This window comes from Plectropomus leopardus, chromosome 14 (assembly GCF_026936395.1).
Source record: "Plectropomus leopardus strain MGB_pleo_1.0 chromosome 14, ASM2693639v1, whole genome shotgun sequence".
Lineage (NCBI taxonomy): Eukaryota > Metazoa > Chordata > Actinopteri > Perciformes > Serranidae > Plectropomus > Plectropomus leopardus.
The window spans coordinates 18127355-18151296 of NC_142189.1; the positions used below are offsets into that span (position 1 = coordinate 18127355).

Sequence of the window (23942 nt, forward strand, 5' to 3'; positions counted from 1 at the left end):
ATGAACATTTTTACTTTTACCTGAGTTAGAAAATCTAGTATTGTGACAACCCTAGTCTTGTTTTGGTGTGAGTTGCGGACTGCTAGAGATAACGGCCATTAAGACATCTGCCTTCTCCTAAATATAGTAGAACTAGATGGCACTCAGATGGTGGTGCTCAAAGTGCCAAAAATTAAAAAAAAAAAAAAAAAAACATTTGAAAAAGTTTTATGAATTAACTATTTTCTTTCATCTAAACTACAACCCCAAACCGTATCACAGCGCAGAAGGAAGCTTGCATCTAGTCATGGACGAGAGGCTCATGCTGGTGACAGCACGAGATGCAAACATTAATGATGTCCTCCTTGGCTGAGCTGTAACGTTAGCCGGCTCAGTGGTGCTAGGTGGGCAGTAAATGCACGCTTCCTTCTGCATAGTAATCCAGTTGGCAGGTGTAGTTCAGTAGAAGGAAAATAGTTCCTCCATAAAATTGCTTACAACAAGGTCTGTGGATTATCTTAAGTAACCAGGTCATCATTCCTTTTAAGAGACACTGCTGTTGAGTTTTTCAAATGTATGTTTTTGGTGCTTTGAGCACCGCAAGCTGAGTGCTATCTATCCCTATTATATACGAGAGAGGGAAGACATCTCTATGGCCGATATCTCCAACACTGGGCAATTCAAGTAATCAAAACTATCTAGATTGATAAATGGCACAGGAAATATATAAATATATTTTTTCATTGTGGAATGAACTGTCCCTTTGAAACTAATTTTTATAGATATATTTATGCAGAATTGTTTATTTTATTAACCGCCAATGATCCCCACTGTGTTTAGGTCTTACTAATAGTTCTACACTTTACAATTAATATTTCTAAACTTAGTAGGAGGTCTTATCTAATTTCTATGATGCCAATCTTGATCAAAAGCTCACTGGTCAACAGCTCAAATCATGGGTCACCGCTGAGAACACCATGAGAAACACGTGCCACACACACTCACACACACTGCACGATCATCAGCACTCTCGAGGCTCCCTATCTATTCTCTGACTTTGCAGCTCAGCAGGACACATGAAGGTCGCTTGGAGACTAACCTCTCCATCAGCACCTCCGAACAACATCCACACACGCATACAAAACCACACACACACTTGTGTGGTTCCCGAGGGTTTGGTGGGGCCACAGCTGGCTCCAACAGAGCTCCAGAGGCAGTGAGGCCCTCGTCACTAATGCACAAAGTGATAATGAGAACAATGGAAAGGGAAACAGTGATCAGCATTGTATAGGGGATAAAATTAATAAGCCTCGTTAGGGGCCAGCCTAGTGCCATCCCACCCTCAGCCCTCACTTCCACCTTCTGCCCTGGCACTGCCCGTGCTTCTGTATGGATAAAGAGCTTTGGGCTGCCCACTGGCCCACTGAGCAGCAAGTAGCAAGTGTAAAAGCTGCAGCCCACACAGTGCCTCCCCTCGCCTTACAAGTTTAAATATAACTGCCTGTCCAGTGGCAGCTGCCCCAGCGCAAAGCCCCTAAAGCTGACAACTCCTTTTTCCGCTGGCCTGGGCTAGTTCTGCCTGCGGGCAAGGGTTGCTGAGGCCATCCTAACAGGGCCAAGCCAGGGGCAGGGGCAGAGGTGTGAATGCCCACATGCGCTAGTGCCAATCAGGGCTGACGGTTCTCTTTACCCCTTGAGCTGACCCCCTCTCCCCAAACTCCTGCAGCTATCAACCCTACATGCCAGCAATCCAATAAAAAGGAAAAGGCCAAAGGTCGAGGGGGTGTGCACCTTCACATAAAATAATTGCTTTGTGAATGATTTATATGTCAATGTTTAAAACAACGACAAATTTAAATAAACAAATATCCGTGAACTACACAAATATCCACACTATGCAGGGTCCATACACATTTTTACCAAGAAATTTCCAAGAAATTTCCATGACTTTGAGAAAAATTTTCAAGACCTAACATTTTCTGAACCACCAATACTACCTATTGGTTCTTTTTCATTAGTATACAATGTTTTTTTTTTTTTTTTAAATCTATTAATTAAGAAAAAGATGAAGGATTAGAACTGAATATCTAGATATAACCTAGAAAATGTTTTTTATTTATGAGAGGGTAGGAGGCGGTGTTTTTATTTTGGCTTAGGGGAGGGGAAAACCACTTTAAATGGCTGTATTAAATTTTTTCTGGGACTTTTTACAGGAAAAAATTGGGAGAAAGAAAAAAAAGGCCCTTTTTCTTATTTTTAAAGAAAAAAAGGCTTTTTGTCTTTAACAATTTTTTAAGAAAACAAAATGTGTTTTTATCCCCTTTAAAAATCGAAAATATTGCGCCATTTATCACAGCCAGAAACAGTAAAAACAGAAATTAATGAGAGATTTTCAAATTTCCAACGGTCCTTGAACACATCATGTGTTATTTTACAGGTTTGTGAAACAAATTTCCATGACTTTCAGGGTATATTTAGTTTTCCAAAACTTTTATAGGCCTGGAATTTGCTTTTTGCAAATTCCATGACATTTCCAGGTTTTTCATGACCGTACAAACCCTATATATGTCTCAAGAGTGTGAATAAAGGAAATGAACTGAAGATAGTGAAAGAGTGAGTGGGGGTTGGGGGGAGTATGCAGCGTCAACCTCGCAGGTAAAACAGGTTCGGCCAGTCTGCCAGAGCAAAGTAAAGCAGATCTCGGCCTGCGCTGACGAAAACGTCTACCGAGCAGAGGTCACTGTGGAGGACAACTTAACCAAGTAAATCAGGCCTGAGCAAACAAGCTCACACCGTGAGCATGTGCACTTGTGTTTGTGTTTTCTGTGGTAGTGAAATCCCACTGCCTCACTTTAAAATGGAAAAAAGCCAGAGAGAACCCGGGGTTATTTCAGTCAGCTACACATCTATGTTTAGGGATAAACTTTCCACCCACATCGGGCTGTGTGTGTGAGTTGCACTTTGTTTATGTGTGTGAGCCTTCTGCTTTCATTAGGTGCCCATGCCGGCCTCGTCAGGTATGTCAGCTGCTCTGCCGCCTGCGAAGAGCGGATTGTGGTCCTGCAGTGCTGGAACCCAGGACCTTTCATCTAAGATGGCGCTGAAAGCTACCCCAAGGTGGAGAGATTCCCCATCGGTCAACCGCATGCAGGAATGGGACACTGTGGCAGCTGAGGACGATCCCCAGCCTCACACACACACTCTTAGACTGGAAAACACAATAACTTTACTGGCACAAACAAACAAAGCCAACACGCTTCAAAGACACATTTACTCATATAAAGCTTAAATCCTATGTAATTTATATGCTCATAACCGCTCATGTCCATGTTTTGCACTGAGCAGGTGCCAAGCACTCTTGTCATCATGACTCTTGTCATCATGACTCTTGTCATCGTGCTTGGCACTGAGGCTGGTCTTATGTGTCAGACAACAACAAGCAACCTGTTTAAACAGCGAAAAGCTGCCTCCCTCCCACACAGAGAGTCTCTTTTGATATCAGCGGACGTCTATTTTAAAAAGACACTTTATTCTTCAAAGGATGTTTACTCAGACTGGGTGAGGGGAGTGTGCGTTTATGTGTGTGCACGCACCCGCACAAGGGTATGTGTGCGTCTCGGTTCAATAGAGTGCCTACAAAGTGAGGGATTAGTGAGTGATTCCAGACCATTCCTGAGGCAAGACCAGGCCCATCCCACCTCACATCACACCTGGACCGAGACTACTTTCTCTCAGGATCGGCTAACTTCCTCAAGCACCCGCTCATCAACATGTTAACACGCAAACAGAAAAAGCAGAATCAGGGTCCTCTTCAGCAACCCCTGGAAAATCATCCGGGCAAAGAGTAGTGCCAGAATAGCTGAGATGCCCCCCCCTGCGTGTTCCCAGTAAACAGCATTACACAACTAGATGCAATATTAGATCACGCTTTAAATAAAGTCTGGGGAAGCTGAGGAGGAATTGGCATCCTCACGTTCCACAGATCGGACAGCTCAAAGACAGGCAGATATGTCATTCCACCACTGACGGTTCACCTTGGCCCGGGGTGAAGCAGCTGGCTGAAGTGCTGGTGGGGCAGGTGGTAGTGGGAGTGGGTGGGGGTGAGTAAGGGGCTGTTGAGGGCACCATGAGTTCTGCTTCTAAAGGCTAGTGAACTTGCAAAAACATCACCAAAAACATCCAGATGAAAACACAAGAGGTCATGCATCAGCCCTCTGTCCATTTATCACTGTCACTATCTGTTTCTCCTTTGTTTGCATGCTTCACGACAAAGTATTGATACCTATACTTATATATTTATACTGTATTTTGATTAATCTTACTTTTTTTCCCAAATAAATCTATTATTTGTGTTTTAAAAACTGTTTGTCGGTTTGGCTTATTTGCTTTTTCTTTGTTTTATTTATATCCTTATTGTTTTTGTTTTTTATGAGGGGAATTGAAGGTGGGATGGGGGTATTTGAGCTATTGTTTTTTTTTAGTAGGTTTGGAAGATATGTTCACTGTAACATCAGTTGTGCACATTGGACTGATTTGAAATGTTGCAAAAAAGAAATGCGAATAAGGCGTTTCTTCCACCGGATTGGAGTGAGTGAACGAGACCATTCAAAATGTAGTTTCATCAAAAGTTGTTTGTCATCTGCCAGTAAAAACAGTAGAAGAAGTAGACCTTGCAAACCAGAAACAACATTGATTTTGGGATATCTAACACATCTATGAGACAGAAAATAGACATCTTCAGGAATTACTTTCAATAGGGCAAGTTTTGCTCTTTCAAAGTCAGCTCGCCCAGACACAAAGACAAATTGTGGTTATGGAAAAATCCAGGAACACGCCAACAGAGGAAACAGCTGATCAGTCATAAGAGTTAAATTCTTGCTACATCAGAACTTATTTGGCAGAAGTGTTTACATATCCAATTTATCAAATCGACTTCTATTTTTACAAAGGCAAAAATCAGATCAAGTGAGTGTCAAAACCTTTTCCTCAATTGAGGAAGTTTTACTTGCCTTCTTAGTACTGTCATGCATCAAAATGAGCATGAAAATGTGTTTATGGAAACATGGCTATGTTAAATTGCTTGTTTTGACTGACCAACAGTGAAAAACCAAAGATAATCCGTTTTCAATGAAGTAAAAATAGAAAAAAGAACAGAGAAAAGGACCGCATTCTCACATTTGAGAAGCTGAAACCAGTGGCTGTTTTGCATTTTTGCTTGATAAATGACTTAAGGGACCAGTGCTGTGCATGAACATGCTTAAAGAGCTCGTTCATTGAAAATGCACATAGTTTTGGTGAACGGTGAACTGAACACATCTGTTTGCAACTTAAAAACTTGAAAGTGAGTGTTTTTAACTCCTGCCATAGTTAACATCGCCTGTTTTACAGCAGTTATCTTATGAATCTTATGAATAAATCAGTAAATAACAGATTTCAACAGAAAAACAGTCTAAACGTCATCCACATCATCAAACCATACATCGAGTAAAAAGCATCCAATCAGTCTTGGAAAACATCTGCTAGTGAATGATGACAGAAAGATTTCAAGTTAAGTTAATTTTTAAGGACTGTGAACTTAGCTCAAAATAATGAATGAGATCTAGTTCAATTTAATCTGTGTGAACTGAACTTTTGAGCTAACCTTTCTTAAGTGTGAACATGCAAAACACTTTAAGTGACTGAATATCAAAATGGTTGCCCATTAATTTCTGTCCGATGACATTTCAACACTAAGTGAAATTCCTGTCAGTGAAGAGAGAAGCACAAATCAGCTTAAATGTGAGGTAAGGCATATCATGGAAATGTGGCCCAGCTTAAGAAATGTGTTTTTACATTTGCCTCCCCTAATTTCTGCTGAAGAAAAACTGAACCCTTGCTTGGAACAAGGGACCACAAGCTAGCAGATAAATGAATTCCAGCAATCTGCAGGAATCCACCGCTCTGCGCTGAAACAGCACCAAGTCAAACAGAAGTCATTCTTATGGACTCTGAAGTGAAGGGAAATCCAAACCCACACGTTCCCCTGACTCACGTCTCTCGGTCCAACACAGCAGATGCATGGTGAGAGCTCTGCTACACCAACAGGAGCTCGGGGACGGGAGGATGAAGAGAAATGGGAAGAAAGAAGCAAGGAAAAACAGCCACAGATGAAGCCAAGAACAACACGATCATGCTGTTTCTCTCTCCATCAGCAAGTTTAACTTCACGCTGTATATCAAGGGTGTAAGAGTCAGAGTACCAAATCTTCCATTTGGATCAGTTCAATGCTTTTCCACTGGTGGTGGATGAACCAGTTGTTTCTTTGGGGTTTAATGAGTAAATGAATGTTTTTGTAAAGTCCCACCAATTTATCCAAGATGTTTCAAAGAGCAATACCAGTGGAAAACACATTAAAATGGCCAAGCAAACATGTTAGAAAGAGAGGGTTGGGTTGTACCTGCATATGTCAAAACCTTACTCCTGCTTGAGCTTATAGGTGAGTACTAAGCAGATATCTCTCCCACGCATCACTGAACTGTGGGAAGACAACCATGCCTCATGAGGGTTGCTGGGGAGGGGGTGGGGGTGATGACACTGCCTATCTCATCTCAGTAAAATGAAAATAAACGACTGAAAATCCGAGCGATAGCCAAATGGAAGGTCTCTCAAGACACGGTGAGCACAAAGCAAGAGCTTGCAGCGGCCAGAGCCCTGAGCCCACATGCTCTCTGTGTGGGTCCCACCGTTCACCCACAGGAATGTGATGACATGACTGAAGGGGTGAGGGCCCTGTTCCCACACTGAAGAAGCACCAGACACGGAGGAACATCCTCCCTTTGAAGGTCTGGACTGTTATCTTCGCTCCATTGTCAGCAGGCACTCCACATGAAGTTTAAATTAGCACTGAGCTAAAATCCCACCAGACCCCCCTCACCACCAGTGTTAGACGTACACAACCATGTGACCTTAACCTGCAGGGGCTCATTGTAAATATAGTTGCCAATTGATATTTATAGTACCTATAGCTTCTTCAAGCTCTCATGTTTCACTGTGCTCACACAGCTTTCACCTGAAGCAGCAAAGACCGCTCTGACAAATGCATGCTAAGGTTGTTTTCAGACCGACATTAACCCTGTGTGAAATAATGTAAACACCCCCCCCCCCCATTTGAATGAGGCCGCTCTGTTGACGCAGTTGGGGCGTCAAAGCAGAGGGATCCAATCTGGAAGAAAAAAAAAAAATCAAACCTGGCCCAACTTTTCCACATTCCAGGTAGATTACTTTTTAATTGCTGCTGCGATAACTTTGCAGAGATATAAAACGCTTCTTCACATAAACAACCGCCAAGTGTTTTGGCATCTTATAAGTCATCAAACTGATGTATGGATCTTTGGCCATGTCCACACTGAAAATGATCTCCATATACAAAAACGTTTCAAAAATAATCTCTGTTCATACTAAAATGCCTGAAACACTGAGCATGCACATGCCAATGTAAAGGAAACACATATTGTGTACTCCGTGGCAGATTACTTAGTTGCAGAAAACACTTACAAATACATATTGCAATTTTAAAAAAAAACTAAACTAATTCAAGGAAACACTTTTGTAGTATAAAGCACATGCCAACAGATGTATAAAAACAGTCTTTTTTTTAATGCAATCCAAGCAGTGAGATCTGTTTTTTTGACACTTGGTATAGCATCACACGACATAATATCGCAATACTCCAGTGTATCAATATTTTCTCACACCCACAACAGAGATGGCAAAAATAAGACCAGAGATTTCTCTGCTTGGACCAACTGGGAGGAGGAACCATTACTGAGAGAAACACATGGGTATGAGACGGTCGCAGACACCAGATTAAGAGTCATTGCAAAGTAATTATTATGACATATGAGTGCAGTACTATGAGCATTATCCACTGCCAGAGGAAGCAGTGGCAATGAGAAAGGAGTACTCACACACGGATAAAATCACAAAAAAGTATGTCGACCTCGCTGTAATGTTTTGACTTGACAAGCTGTGATTGACGAGACCCAGTCGGAAGGTGAATATGGTGGTCTGCGCCATCTTTTGGAAAAGTCTCCATCGTTTCAGCCCACGCAGACTATAGCACAGTAAACACAGCAAAATGGGGCTGTCCCAGACGAAACATAACAAACGTGAAAGAAACGTGATGATATCTTTTGTCGTGGCTCTAAATTGGTGGTCCTAAGTCGCACAGTGAGAGGGGTTCAAGGATGGCTGTTGTCACAGACTTGTGATCAAAGACAACCTGGGATAAAAATCTGACAGTGTCAGAAATTTGGGTTGACAGATTGGGATTACGACCTTCGTCTACTGACCAACTAATAGAAATTTAGCATGAAGTGATGCATTGATTAGCGCAACATTGCTAAATGCTATCAGATGCTATTCATCAAGCTCTCGTTGCCAAAGGGGCCTCTTTTTTTTGGACACACAAATGCCACTATAGAGAGGGCTCGATCCATGTTCGCTTTCATTTTTCTCTTACCACTATAGCAGCGGAGATGAATTACACACGCTGACGATGTTATGTTCTTGCATATTGACTTCAATGGACCTACATCGTAGCCTGTGATTCAGCAAACATCGTCATCGTACAGTCTACATACATCGACCTTGCTGTCTTACCCAGGTTTATTGGATCCATGTCATACAGTGTAGCTTGCACTAAACTGATATAAGATTACTAAAATCTCAATCTGTAGGAGGCTTCATATGTATCTCCAGAGAATTCAAACTAAAACTGGGACAGCAACGTTTAAAAAGGTTTCTGTTGTTTGGGCGCTGGGAGTAAACGTAGTAATAATTCAATGTTTAAAAACTAAAAACCCATTAGTGTGGATGGAGCCTGACTCCAGCTGGCCTTAGTGGATGTTAATTCACTGTCTCACAAGTACTAGAAATGAACACTACCACAGACACAGCTCATTTTATGTTCAGAGTACAGGCCGGAGTCACTTTGAATCCATATATATAAACTGGGTTAAAGAGGTGATAAACCTTAAGAGTGTCACTCACCATATGGATTCCAGTTGAAAACAGATTGGTAGGTTTGACCATCTGTTTCTGCTGCTCTATTTCAGTCTCCAGCTTGGCAGCACGGACCTTGTGTTGGGCAAGCAAGATGGTGGCAGGAAGTTGAGACTGCTCCTGGAGAAACAAATGGGATTTCATGAGAGTGTTAATCTAAGTGTGCGAAACATGTGACAAAGTGCTTCATCAGGAACTTTTCTGCTCAGCAAACAGCTGACACATGTATATGTTGAGGCCTTCCCCTTCTGTAGCTGTAGCAATTCGTCCCGCCTCCACATCTGCTTGGGGTGCTTTCAGGCTATCAGCCACATTATTGATGCAAGCCATATCAACAAAACTGTGGCACTGCAGGGGACGCTACTTCAAGTGCACTGCACAGCCTTCACCTCCATTAAATGCAAGGTCGGACATTTCAATTTCTCCAGTGGAGTGTTGCCAAGCACAGAGGTCTAAGAACACAAGCTTGGACACATTCACTGAAAAGGTAGGACATTTTTGATGGGGTGGACAGCAACGGCAGGACAGTCTAGAAGTGTCTTAGCATTAAACAATAAACCAAAAGCGATTTAATGCGTGTCAACGCTAATATTCTGGTCTGACTGCAAACATTTATCACTTTCACTTGTATGACACTTTCTATCACTTGGTTAACCCTTTAACACCTGGATGGACATCAGTTTTCTTGTGCTGCATTAAGATGCCTTTCATGAGAAAATTGGTTTGATTTTTTTTTTTCAAAAACACAGGAAACAACATAATGAGTAACAAATACAAAAAAAAAATACAACGCAAATGCAAAATATTAGTAAAAGGTGACCAGGAAAACAGAAAAAAGGAAAAAATATATGAATTTTGAGCAGTTTCTCAAGGTCATTTTCTTTTTTCTTTTTTTATTTCTTACAACTTTTTACTAATTTCTTGCTATTTCTTGGGCCATATCTTGTTAATTTGCTCATCGTACTCTTCCCATGTTTCTGATAGAAATCAAGCCAATATCTAATATTGTTAATATGATGCTCATTTAACGAAAATCTTGAGGAAAAAGGTTAATAAATAAAAATTTTAAAAAAGAAAGAAGAAAAAGAAGTTTGTTACAAGTTCCAGTGATGTGATTTATGGACTAGTTAATCACTGTTTCAGCTGACAGAAACAAGGAATTTAAAAGTATGTGTGCGTGATAACAGTGAGCTCTCTGACCACAGGGACGTACAGATGTCACAGCTCAGGACCGTACCCCCAGGGGAGGGGTAGGAGCTGATCTCATCTGCCTACAGTCAACAGGCCCTGTGCCTTAAACAAACAAACACACAGCTTAGCTTGCTATCTGTGATGGTCCTTCAGCAGCCCGCTCTGCAGGAACAATCACTTCCAAAGCCAGCAGCTCAACACAATGGAGCCAGGAGGCTTTGGAATCACAGAATGAGAACAATGCAGTCCGCAGCACAATGACTGGTAATAATCTTTTAATGATCTCACAGCCATGAACCCTCAGGCTGAGGGTGTGTGTGTGTGTGTTCATCTGTGTATGTCAGACATGGAACATCTGTCATAACGTGGCTGCTCTTTGCTTCACCAGACTGTGGACATACAGTATGTACATGCGACATGTGTGCATCTCACCAGTTCATCCAGCAGAGCCTGCTTGTTCTTCCTCTTGACCTGTAGCTGCCTCTGCTCCTCCTGCAGCAGCTCTAGCCTCCGCTGCTCGTTGCCCTGCTGCTCCAGCAACAGCAGCTCCTCCAGCTCCTCCTGCTCACGCGTCTGAGGAGAACAGGGATGTTGCAAAAACTTGCATCATATAGATAGATAGATAGATATTTTATCAATCCTTCAAAGGAAATTACATTTATTACTGTGGTTCGTACACAGCTAACCTCACACGACCACAGACAACATTATAAAGCACATCTTTAATTATCCACAGGAAAAATAAAAACTCTTCAAAATAAATACTAAAAAATACTCAATTCTAAAAAAAAAAAAATGCAATAATTATAAATAATATGTAGTGTATAAAATTTTAAATTTCATCTTTGCCCACGAGGCTGAATTTTCACCAGCTCTTGTGATGCCATATTGTACTTAATCCTACACTCTGACTTCTACAAGGTGGGGAACGAGCAAACAAAAGCTCCCACCAGTGTTTATTTAAGAGCTTATTATCATTATTAATGAAGATATTATGCATGTATGGGAAAATACACTGTGTTTACCAGTTTAGCCTTATTCCTCTGGATGAGATCTTTGTTCTCCCTCTGGTACTGCTCCATCTGCAGTTTGGTGTTCTCCACATCAATGTTGTTTGTCAGGTTAAAGACTGCAAGGATGAGACAAAAACCACCATTAAGGGGACTGAATAGTACATCATAAGTTTTTGATGGTTGGTCAAACAGCTTCAGGAACCCCTTCTCCCCACATTTTTCATATTAGGGGGTCTGTGTCCAACTATTTTTGTAACCATCTGAACCTAACTATCTGACATCCATACTCAATTTACACCTTGATTGACCAGATGTGTGGAGGGGAGAAAGGAGCCAGAGTTTAAACTTCTCTCTCAGCTTACCTTTTATGTGAACAACTGTGTGCAGCACCGTGAATGTCATTCAAGGAGAGACTGTTTGTAAATGTGTGTGGTTATCCCCATTATTAAATAATAACCCTGTTCCCACGCACTGTTCGAAGTACTATTATTTTCAACTATGGTCTGGATCCAAAGAGTTCCAGAGATAACAAATATGTGCAGCTGAAATCCTGGGAAAAGTCTATAAAATGATTTTCAAGATATGTAGTATTTTCCATTTGATGGAATAGTTCAACCTTAAAAAAATGACATCTGGAAATTCAATGTTTCTCTGAACTTAGTGAGATACTGTAGATTTTCACTGACACACTGGAGTGAGTGGATACAGAAGGTGTACATACAATTATGCTATTGTCAAACTTTAGGGTAAAAAAATTATAACTTGAAAAGCCACTTAAAAGAATACTCTGCATGCTAAATGACCGTGTGTATTAGATACTCACTGAGTGCTGCTCTGAATTAGTGAAGAAAACTTTCCAAACATGCCTCCACAGGTGAGTGAAGAATGCAAAAAAGGTAACGTTCTTCATGAATTTAAATAAACTGGTTCTGTGTTTAACAACAACAAAAATATACTGAAAAATGTGTGTACAAACTCTCACATAACTCTTGCAGTATAAGAAAAGTCTAATGTATCTAGTGCTTCCCAAACACATGCATTTTCAGTTTAACATTCAACATATAAAAACTTCTGACTAAGAGTAGCGCACTCTGACTGTGCCTAAGCACACGCGTATGTATGGATTTTACTTGAACAGAGTTCAAACGCACGTGCACACCCAGGCAGGATGATTGGCTGTGCACAAGACTGTTTGTACTGACATCTCTTAGATCATAATGTTGAAGCGATAATCCGTGGGGAGGATTACACTGCAAAAGTTGTGCAAGTGTTTGTAAATGGATGTTTTCATATAGTTTTGCACAGACCCAGTTTAGTTTAATTAAAGAACGTTCGTCATTTTTGGATTCTCCCCTCACCAAGGAGGCAGGCAAGAAAATCAATGTTTTCTTCGTTAATTAGTGTTAACACGAGGTGAATAATTGATAAACCAATGGTCATTTTGCAGGTGTTAAGTATTTCTTTAAGGGGAAATTTGAGGGTTTATAAGGTTAAAAACTGAGGAGGTAGTCAAATTAGAGTGTAAACATAATATCACTGGTGCAAATTCTGGAACCAAACCTATGACCTAACAAACGTTTGAGGGCTTAATTCTATCTATTCATTACAGGAACTGAATACCTGATATTTACATTAATATCTCTCCGATGCTGCAATAGCATCAGTTATATCAGAACTGAAGAGTTTTTCTTCATTGAAGCCTTTTCTCAATGGAAAAGATGTTTTTGCTCTTCTCCCACCTGTCTTCAGCTTCTGTCAGAGATGTGTGTTTTCTCCCATCACCTGCCTAGTATTTTTTGAAGTGTCTGCCTTTTCCAAACAGTGTTCAATGATGGCAACTCAGATGGTTTTATGTAACAAACCAGGTTAGACTGGCCGCATCACACCCAGCTCTCTTAAAACATCCAAGCTAAAAGCTTATGGTGGGTTGCGAGTCCAGACGTGATAGCATTAAGTGTGTCCTACCTATGTCCTCCACTTGCTCCAGGTAGTCGTTATAATCTCTCAGGCTGGGGAAATCAAAATCTCTCTTGTTGTATCTGCAGAGGAAGAACAGAACTGATGAGACAAATAGTAAAACCTGATGAAAGCAAATATGCACCGACATTAATAGCCTCCATTAAATCAACCATTTTAAAATACCATGTCTGCATACAGCCTAATAGACACACATTAGATGTCAATTAAGGGGCTATTAAAGAGTAGATGAGAGGGAGCGAGGGAAGGCAGGGAGGGGCTGAGAAGTAAAAACCTGGCAGGGAAAGAGCCTTCCCGTTTGAGCCCCCCCCGGGGAGACTCATTGTCTACAAAACAAACAGTGTAATGAGAAAGACAAAGGTGGCTTAAGAAGTGGGAGGAGGCATGAGATGACACATAAACACGCAGAGCGGCACCCCACACCCTCCTGGTCCCCCTCACTCACATCTTCAGCACCTTCTTGCGAATCTCTACCTCCTTATCTACAGTGGGGTCTTCGAAGAGCTGCACACGGAAGTTGCTCTTCCTCAGGGGTGTGTCGCACTGCACGCAGTTACCCGAGCCACGCACAAACAGCATCTCCACGCAGTTCTCGCATCTGTGGAGGAGAGGGGACAACGTAACAGAAAATACCATCAAGCTGAGTTGGATGTTTACGGAGGTGATCCTCATGGGGAGGCCTGAGAGTCAGTTGTGTGGGTGCTGAAATACAATTTTCCTCACAGTAAAGCAAATGTGTGTTGTTTTTTTTCATGTCTGTAAGTTATCATCAGGCGCAGTGGGTGATAATGGGGCATATGAATATTTCCTCTGAGTGCTCAAAGATGGCTGGGATTATGATTGGAATGTCGATTAGGCTGCCTCCGACTCTCAGACAAGAGGAAATTAGTCTGACACCCCATCAGTGGTGTGTCTGTCTGCACTGGAAAAACATTTGCTTTATTGTTATTTCAACAGACCTCAGTCATGCCACGTTGCATAATATGATAAAATCCAGCTCTGTAATTCACAGTGTAGTCTATCATTATGAGAATGGACTACGTCTTACGTAATTTGAGGCAAAGAAACACAGATGGACAGTGTTTTATGTATTTCTTATTTCATTGGTACATTTGAGTATTTAAAATGAATTGTCATTAGCCAAGGCTTTCCTTTACCTAAATATATAAATTTTACATCTCAAATAATTCCACCCTTTCTCCTTTTTCGGCCAGAAAAGGCCATTATTATTCCTGACACAGTGCCTAAATGAAAGGAAGCTGTATTATGGAGACATTTAAGCCACATTTTCAAATACCATGGAAATCTAGGCAGTTATTGATCAAAGTATCTCTTGTAAATCTTTTTAATGGATACCATTACTTTCCAAGACAAAATATGTAGCAGTACAGCCCGGTCATGATGAGTTTTTCAGGCAGCCTTTAGGTCCTCAGCTAATTCTATTCAGTAAAGAGCATGCCACTCTCCACCTTAACAATCCTGAACAAAGAGGCAGTAACCTTAGTAATAAAATGAGTAGAATGGACATTCCCGTTCAAATCAACATAATAGGATGGTATTGGCTGGGTGGCGGCTATTTTCATGGCTCCTTTTACGCTGCCTGTTCAAAGAGGGAATATCACACTGCTTTGCAACAAGGTACGTTCGCAGTACAGTTGGGGTGACAGAGTGGTCTTGCCTTTAAGCCACCATCGGAGGTAGTAACAGCACCAAAGTGGCATCTGTATAAGACAGAGCCAGCAGGATGGGATCATGGGCAGGACGGGTCTGCAGTTTTGATGATATGGTAAGTGTGTGACCCGCTGCTAAAGATTTATAAAGCAGCTAGTTTCAGTTAGCAGTTATCTCAAAGAAGAAGAGCAGCCACAAATGTCAGCGAATTGGGAAAAATAGTGAAATCCAGAAGCTCCTTAACTTCCAAGTGGAGGAAGAGATCATCCACCATATAACAGAGATGGTAAATGATTGTTATTGCCATGTTATGCCATTGTTATGGATTATAAAGTGCTGCTGATGCATGTTATATGTCACACTAAAGGTCAATGCTGTTGTGTCAAAAGTCACGCCTGTCACACCTCTTTTGATTCTGTGATGCCTGCATGCTGTCTAAAATCACACGCTCAAGCATAATGATAACGCTGTTATTTGGTTCTGTGTAAAAACGCAAAGGAGGCACAAAGAAACAAACCAACCTGCTTCAGGTCATGACTGACAAACTCACAGAGGGAAGGTTTTGCAGTAATGATCAAATGAACAGTGGAGTAGTAGCGTTTTCAAATAAGCAACCTGTTACTTTTAAGATATCACCATAACTGTGATTTCTTTGGTTGCTATTAATTTATGTTTGATGAAATATGATGTACTATAGCTCCCTCCCAAGAGTGAGTGAGAGCAGCTGCTCAGCTGACAGCTGAGAGCCATAGAGACTGTAGGGATAAACAGCATGTAAAGTCAGCATATTTTTCACAGTTAACTCTGTGAATTAAGAATTTATTTCAACAAAACCAGCGATGGTGATTGTTGAAGCAGTGGACTAACTAATCGATGACTAACAAGACAGGTTTTGGTGAGTTTAATTTCATTCATTTCTGTCAAGTTTGAACTAAGTGTGTTTTACAATGAGTTTGCAAGTCAGTAAAGCTAGTGTTTATTTTAGTTCGGTGAAAGAGATTAGTGGATTGGATTAGTGCATCGTTTTATTTTTCTGTTTAATATGGAAAATAGGTGTCAGAATAGGCCAAAAGAGTGTACTCAAACTAGTGAGTGACACACTTTCACCTCACTGACGTGTGCTAACATCATATTAACTAAAACAATTGCCATTTTCTTTTTTACTAGTCAACTGCCAATGGCAAACTCTTCAATGTCTTTTCTACTCATTTTACTCTATGGCAAAAACACTTCAGAAGGTGTCGAGGAATGTCAGGTAAAGCCCAGGTTCAAACAGGAAGGTTTACTTCATGCACCATGACGACATAACTCCATGGCAACTGCCAGACCTACCTGAGGGCAAAACCCTGAGCTCAGCCATCTATCACACCTCTATGCAGGTAGGCGTTTACCCATCAGTCACACTCAAGTGAGGAGTGGACACTGAAGACAATGGGAATGTTCCTAAATCTCCCCTGATGGGGTGGAGGCCTGGATAAACGTTTGCACAGTTCGCGCTTTTAATTAAGTCTCTGCGGAGCTTTATTTCCACAGGAATTCACCTTCCTGCTTGTGACCACCTTCACAAAAATGGACAACATCTGGTTTCCATGTGTCACTATCTGCTTTTGAGCGCCGACAGTTTTCATTATAAAATATAGCAAAGTTTATGGGAAAAAGACAGATTTTTCACCATACGTCATTGATGGTATGGTTGAGTCATTTCTTTCCAAAGGCTTGAGACGGTGGTGCCTAGTCAAAAGCTCTCTGGGGATGGAGCAGATTAGAATGATCATGACAGACATTTCACTTCATCAGCAGGATTCAAACAAAAAAAAAAAAAGCAGTTAGAGGAGAAACTGCAGAGCCATCGAGTTTGGCTGTTTACGCTTGGCGTCTCAGATATGGGTCAAACAAGCCCAGACTGCCAAGTGTGACACCAAGCTTTCACATGCATACAACAAACATAGAAATTGCATTGCATGATACTCTCTTACAGCCAGTTTTGCTTGGCGTTGATGAAGCTACAACATAAAAATAAAAGCTGAACAACAGACAGAAACATCTGCGCTGTCCAGTTGGTGTTTCAGAGCATGAGGAGCTCAAGTGCACCCTGGAAGAGGCAGATGTTCACTGCGGCCCCAGGCTACAGGAGATGTATAGGCCTGGCCATATGGAGGTAGATGGAGGGATTCTGCTTGTTTCCACAGGCCCACAAAGAGCCCATTCATCAACATGGGGCAAGGAGTGGGGCGTAGCTTGCCCCCTGCCCCATAAATGGACCACACAACAGAACTCTCCAAAGGGGAAATCCTGTGTAACTCTAGAGCGAGGAGGTGAACGTCTGAGAGGGAGGGGAGGAGATTCTAGAGTCAATTTGCCTTCTTTCTTCCGAAATGCGCCTTCTCTAAAAGTGACAGCTTTCGGATTGTTTGCCTGTTGCAATTTGTAATCAAAAGGGGGACTCTGAAATCTCTTGCCAAGTCAAAGCTGTATTGCTCGGCATACTGAGCAGACATTTAAGTGAGCCGACAGATCTCGAGCAGCTTGCCACCTCTGTGTCCCAGGGCTGTTGTCGCTGACTGAGTACTCCTGACTCCTCCCTCTCTCACCTGTCCCCCTCAGAGCTCCAGGCTCCTATCTTTCCCATCTGCAGCTGTCAGCAGGTCAAAGAAGGGGGTGGTAAGAGGAGGGTAAACAGGGTCCTGGCTCAGCAAAGAGGCCTCTCTGCCACAGCCACCCCCACCACCCTTTGGTGACATTGCCTGCATCTTTGCCTCCTCTTTAAAGAGCAAAACTAAACAGCACTATAAACACACAGGAGCTGGATTCACTTGTTTCTGCCACAAAGCTCATCATCTTCAAAGAGGAAAGATTGAGTTTAGAAAAAACAAGAACTGGCTTTGTGTCAAACTTAAACCCGCTATGACGCTCCGTCCTGCCCTGTGACCTCCAATACCTGCAGCAGCACGGTCAAAAAATGCTGAGGCTCAGGAGTGTGATTGCTTACACAGGAAGCAAGCATAAGCGTGTGTGATCTTAACAAAATAAAGCTTAGATTTGGTGTACTTTGTAGAAAAGCAAAGTGAGCAGAGACACGGGTTCCAGAAGTATTTCTCCCACAGTTAATTTTAATTGAACATTTTTTTATATAATCATTTCAATGTTCCTCAAAATAAAAACAGAAATCAAAAAAATGTAAAAACACTATGGACGCACACTGTAAGGTAAGAGCCAAAAGTAACAGAAGCCTGGTTCCCTCCACAAAAAGTCACTTTTTTCCACAGGATTTGGATCACTGCTAAAAATAAGCTTAATGATACTTACATCTTTTGTTCAGTAATAACAAATCAACAACACTTTCAAAAAGTTTAAAGCACAAACGCTACTGGCAGAAGTAATCAACGTTAGGCTGCAAACAAAGTAGACTACGGTTGCATGACTTAATATTCCTACGCAACGAGGCTGTAAAGCCGTGTTCGGCGTGATGACGTTCTGTAGCCTTTACTTATTAGCAGCCACCTTTTTTAAAACACATAAACGCTTCAAATTTCACAAGTTGGGTATTTACTGACAAATTTTTATGTCTCAGTTTAAAACATGAAAGTCTCTTATCCTTGTGTTAACCATAGACTTTATTTCAGGCATTTAACCAAAACCCCAATGACTCTGAGACGAGGGAAGCAGGAGAGCAGCAGGTTTTAGGGCTCATTCCTGCGGCACTCTATCGGCCGTGTTTTACAGCAATGCCCTGAGGAAATTACAGCTGACTTCTCTCTTAAAGAAACATTTTGGAAAATATTATTATTAGTATTTTTGCCTAGACTAAGAAGAGAAGATCAATAACAATCTCATGTCTGTCTGTTAAATATAAAGTTACAGCCAGGAGGGGGTTAGACTGGAAACAGGGGAAACAGTTTGCCTTCGTGTCAAAAGCTTCAAAGATCTGCCTCCGAGCACTCCTGCTCACTAATCAATTTGTTATATCTTTTTATTTTAATGTGTGTAGCAACTGAGATGAAGGACAACAATCTGCAGGGAGTTCGAGGTGCTGGTAGGCAGACTTTTCAAGCAGGCTAGCCATTTCCCCTGTTTCCAGTCTTTATGCTAAATTAACCATTCCCTATCGGTAGCTATGTTAGTACTGATCTTCTCATCTTGCTCTCAGCAAAAGAGCTAATAAGTTTATTCCTAAAATTGTTGATCTATTCCTTATATATTTTAAGCACAGTCGTTAGTACTGATTACTCAGCCAAAGGTATTTTACGCCTCTCCATGTGTTGGAGTTATGGTATCTAAGAAGAAATTGAACAAAGCTTTTAACTCTGAAACTCTGGATGCCTGAAAAAAAAGTTGTCCACTTTATTACTCAACCTAGAACATTTAACTACCAAGTACAAGAACTTCTGCTTAATGAGGTGTGTCTACCCTGTCAACCTCCCTATAGAGGGTAGACCTCTCATCACCGCTGTATGCCTACGCCTACGTTTGTGTCCGTCTGTGCCCAGTGTCAAATGCCAAAGGACATGGGTCCGGTGTCATTGTGCAAAGGTAATAAATAACACACATCAAATGCCTCCGGTGACAAGGATACAAAATGTGCTGTGGTGGGGTTTAAATTTAGATGCATGCTGGTGGTGGAGAAGCTCAATACTGCAATGCAACGCCTGGTCAGCCAAGACTGGAATGGCCACTCAACCAAGCCAAAGTAGAGAGAGGATTTATGTTATTTAAATGAATGAACAAGTGCAGAAAGTCCAACTACTTATATAATTATAACATTCAGCACTGATTATTCTATGGATTATTTTTTTCTAATCAATCAGCTGCATGTTAAGTGAAGATTCTCAGTCATCCAGGTCATGGTAATTCTAGGTGCTGTATCAAAGGCCTCTTGAAGACGTTTCGGCTCTTATCCGAGAGGTTTCTTCAGTTCTAACAGATTTGAGTCGCAGGCTTTTAACCCACAGTTTTCTCGCTCGAATAAGAGGCAAAATGTCTTCTAGAAACTCAAGCAAGTCCAGTTGCATACAGTATAGCACCTAGAAAAATCAATTTAATAATTTAGCCTCAGGCTGGGCGATATGAAGAAGACCAAATACCACGTTACTTTTGACCAAATACCTCAATATCGATATTGCAGTGATATTGTAGGGTTAACTAATGGGGCTATCAAAAAATATTTACACAATGAGATTTCTGGATAAACAGTCATCAGTATTGTGGATATAATAATATAACTTGGTAAATGCAAATTATAGTACAGTTAAAGAAGTCTCTTAAATTAAAAAAATGTTATCGCTTTACTGTAATGCAGCCTTTAAAACCAAGAAAAGACAACACTTATAATATTATAATATCAGCATTGCAGCAGAGAGCATTTGGGCTGGATCCAGTAAAAGTATTTTTACTTGTCAGGACAAACAGTTAACAGATTATCAACACTGCTGTAAGTTAAAGGGAAAACAGACAACTTTTCTTGTCCTAGCAATTCAAACTCATTATTTTCTTTATTCTTTTTATTTTATTGTAGGATACTTTACTTGCTTTTGTAATTTATTTTGAGGTGAGATTCTCTTATATGCCTCTAGGGTTTTTTGCATCTCACCAGCACAATCTCCTTCTATTATGATGATGTTTTGCTGTTTTGTTTTTTACTGCGCAAATAAATAAATAAATAAATACATGAGATCGTACCTGGTGACGGACAGAATTGCACAATGAAAGCAAGGATTATGGGGAACCAATCTAAAGCCCATGGTGTCATTTTTCTATAATCATCACATTGTGAAATCAAAATGTACTTCATAATGATGAGCTGAAGCAAAAAACTGAAGAAAAAAACCTAAACAGAGGTACAAAAAACTAAACGGAGGTAAATCACTCTGCAGAGTTGGGCAGAAACCAAGAACTGTACTTGGTGCTATATGTGCATGTACCCATTTGGGTGTCTAATTTGATATTTTTCATATTTGCCTTTCTTTCTTATTCACTTTTTCTGCACAGAGTTGTTGATTACACCAAAATGGGAAGTCAGTAACTGTGAAATTGAAACACGTTGCTCACGCTACAGTACAGACCTCCATATCTATCAACTCTTGAGGAAACCCAGCTGCAAACAAAAAGCCAAATCACATCAGTGATGAAAATACTAATACAGTTTGAGAGAACAGCAGTTTCCAAGTGGTGCATTAATTCACCGTTGCACCCGCTCTGAGGAACAAATCCAAGGTGACCCCAGCTAGGACATCTCTCCAAATTGCTTCATTGCAGAATCATTTTAATTTTCTGTGTGTAGCCCTGCATCCAGACAGAGGCGGTGAGTTATGAGCTTGCTGACCTGATGACAAAGCACGGCCACTTCCTGATGGTACGGTCAATAAACAGACAGGGTCGAAAAAGATGCTCTCATCAGGCTACCCACCGTCACTGCATGATGCTCATAGAGACCGTGTCCCCTTCATTTAAATGACCATTTTTTAAAAAACAGATGACAAGGTTGAATACTAGAAAATGTTTAGCCCACAAGTTTTACTGAGTACTGATAGAGGGGTGACGTGCAATGAAAACTGTAGCGTGTTAATAAATAGCATTTGTTTATTGCGCAATCTAGTCATTTAAAATTAAATGATTCCACTTGTGATTGATTGTGTTGTGTGGTTAACTTCAAATCACTTTTAACATAAAAATACCACATTTGCTGGTTACAGTTTGACAAAAGCAATCAATCATCGTGGAGGGTGCGCACGTCCAAAAAACTTTTACAGGTACTGGATGAAAAAAATCCAATCCAAAATAATTGTGCAGCACAAATAAAGTTGCTGGGAGCTTTTAATACAGATCTCTTGTCTTATTCTGGCCTTTAAACTTTAGCATACGTACACACAAAATATTCACTTCTCATTAACCACTCTACTCCCTGCCATCCTAAACCTATGCTCTGTAGTTCTGAACTTGTACTTTGTGTACTTTTCTTAAAATGGCATCAAATAAAAGGGTCACACAGAATGTCAGGAAAAGAGGACGTATTTATGAAGGTCGGGGGACATTTTTTTGGCCGTGACTGGGAGGCTGACTTAGGTAAGGGGATCGGCTCCTTTAATATTGTTTAACATTACTTTGATGAATGATAGATGTATCAAAAAAACACTTGGCTACTTTAATTTTATTTTTATTTTTTTATATTAATATTGGTTTTTTTTTTCCTTTTATGTGTTCTGGTGACTTGAGGCGTTTTTGTCTGTTTGTCTAGTTTCTATAAACATGACACAAGAGCTTTTAAGATTTGTTATTCTAGACAACAAGCGCAGTCAGGCTGCCTTTGTTTGAGTTAGTGTTTTTTGGGAAAAAAAACTGTACAAAGAAAAAAAAGAAAAACCATTGTATGATAGAAGCAGTAGCACCTATCTGAAGACCTCTTCTATTATCATCAGTTTTTAAAGAGGGGTACAAAAAAGCAGCGCAGGTCAGGTGCAAACAATGCAGTGTGATTTAGAGCTAACTTTAAATCTCTGCCATGTTTATTGACAATGTCGAGCAAGATTAACAGTACTTATGCAACACTAATAACCCTCTGAAACCTGGATCGACATCAGTTTTCTCGTGTTTCATTCAGAGATCTCGCACAAGCATTTACACCTGTTAGATAGAAACCTCAAATTGGTTTGATTTCTGTCAAAAACATGGGGGAAAAGCCAATTAGCAGTTTGCCAAGAAATTTCCTGTAAAGTGCAAAAAAACTGTAAAGGGTGAAAAAATGTCTATGTTATAGCTCTAATGATTATAATCATATGTTTAAAATTATTTTACAGAAAAAAATAAATATTCAATTTGATCAATATTTGAATTTTTTTGCACTTTTTTCCAGGTCTTTACTTTTTTTCCTTTTTCTTTCTGTTTTTGCTCTATTTTACAGGTAATTTTCAAGTCACTTGTTACTGATTTCTTGCTAATATTTGGGTCATTTTTTGTTAAATTGCTCATTGCCTTTTGCCATGTGTTTCAATTAAATCAAGCTAATTTGCTCAGGTCTCAAAGGGTTAAGGTAGAGCATAAACACGAATATCAGCTGCGACAACTTGTCTGTTACTACAACTTTTAGTCCTTGTGGGAGACACAATATTTGACAGTTTTAATACTGTATTTGCAATAATACTGTAGGATTTATATCCAACAAAAGTCATTTTTCAGCAAACAGTTAGCTATTGGCTAAAAGCTCGCGAGACTTGAAATCTGTCTCCAACGGTTTTTAAAACTTAACCTGCCGCATGTTAAGATGTGGGAGAGAGTATAATGTTAAATATAATGTTTAAAACACATAGAGCTAGTTTTAGTACGCGCTAACCGCCTGCTTTGTGGGTTTAATGTGTCAGTATGTGTGTAAAAACCGCGCAGAGTTAGCATCACTCCTGTATTTTGAAGCTGTCAGGTGTAAATACTCACAGCGTGTGGCCGCAGACGTTCACCATCAGCTTCAGCGAAGGATTCCTGTATTTGGTTGTTTTGCATCTCGGACACCCCTGGTCGTCCATTTCTGTCTGTGCAACACAAAATAAAGAAGACTTGTGGGAAAAAATGTCAACAACTCGCAGCTCTCCTGTCACTTTCCCGGCGGCGAACCGCTGTGTCACACAGAATGCGGTCCGACGGGAAACGCCATTAATAAGAGAAGTTCCTATTTAATGATGACTTGGACAGCAGTGGTGGTCACACTGTGGTGCAGGCACACCCGGGGGTCCCCAAGGAGTCCGAGGGGGGTCTGAGGTAAAAAAGCTGAGTGGTTTATTTTCACTTATCCTCTCAAATGTTGTATTTAGAGAGAGTGTATAAAATGGCTGTTTTGATTATGGCTTTCACTGCAGTACCCTATAGATACTCCCATATATTCCATGATCTAATGTAAGCCTCGACTGGAACATAATTAAAACCAAAAACCTCTCCAGATGTTACTCCCCAGGGCTTCTGACATCATGAAGTGTCTGGTTGAATGTGTAACTGTTTGGGGAAATAATTCAGCAAAGATCATGTTATTTATCATCTCAAATAAACTATGTATGATGAAGACAGAATATTATGTTACAGTGATAAAAG

General features: G+C 40.7%; 1 protein-coding gene across 1 annotated transcript in view; it reads right to left on the reverse strand.

Moving 5' to 3' along the window:
* The window catches only part of mnat1 (MNAT1 component of CDK activating kinase), a 45954-nt gene extending 22457 nt beyond the window's left edge, over positions 1–23497 (reverse strand). The window contains exons 1-6 of the mRNA XM_042501250.2: positions 23295–23497; positions 13648–13800; positions 13191–13264; positions 11238–11341; positions 10645–10785; positions 9010–9141 (exon numbers count right to left, since the gene is read on the reverse strand). Of these exons, the coding sequence (XP_042357184.1) occupies positions 9010–9141; positions 10645–10785; positions 11238–11341; positions 13191–13264; positions 13648–13800; positions 23295–23383 (693 nt within the window). The 5' untranslated portion in view covers positions 23384–23497. The remainder of the gene's footprint in view (positions 1–9009; positions 9142–10644; positions 10786–11237; positions 11342–13190; positions 13265–13647; positions 13801–23294) is intronic.
* Between the last annotated feature and the right edge of the window lie 445 nt (positions 23498–23942).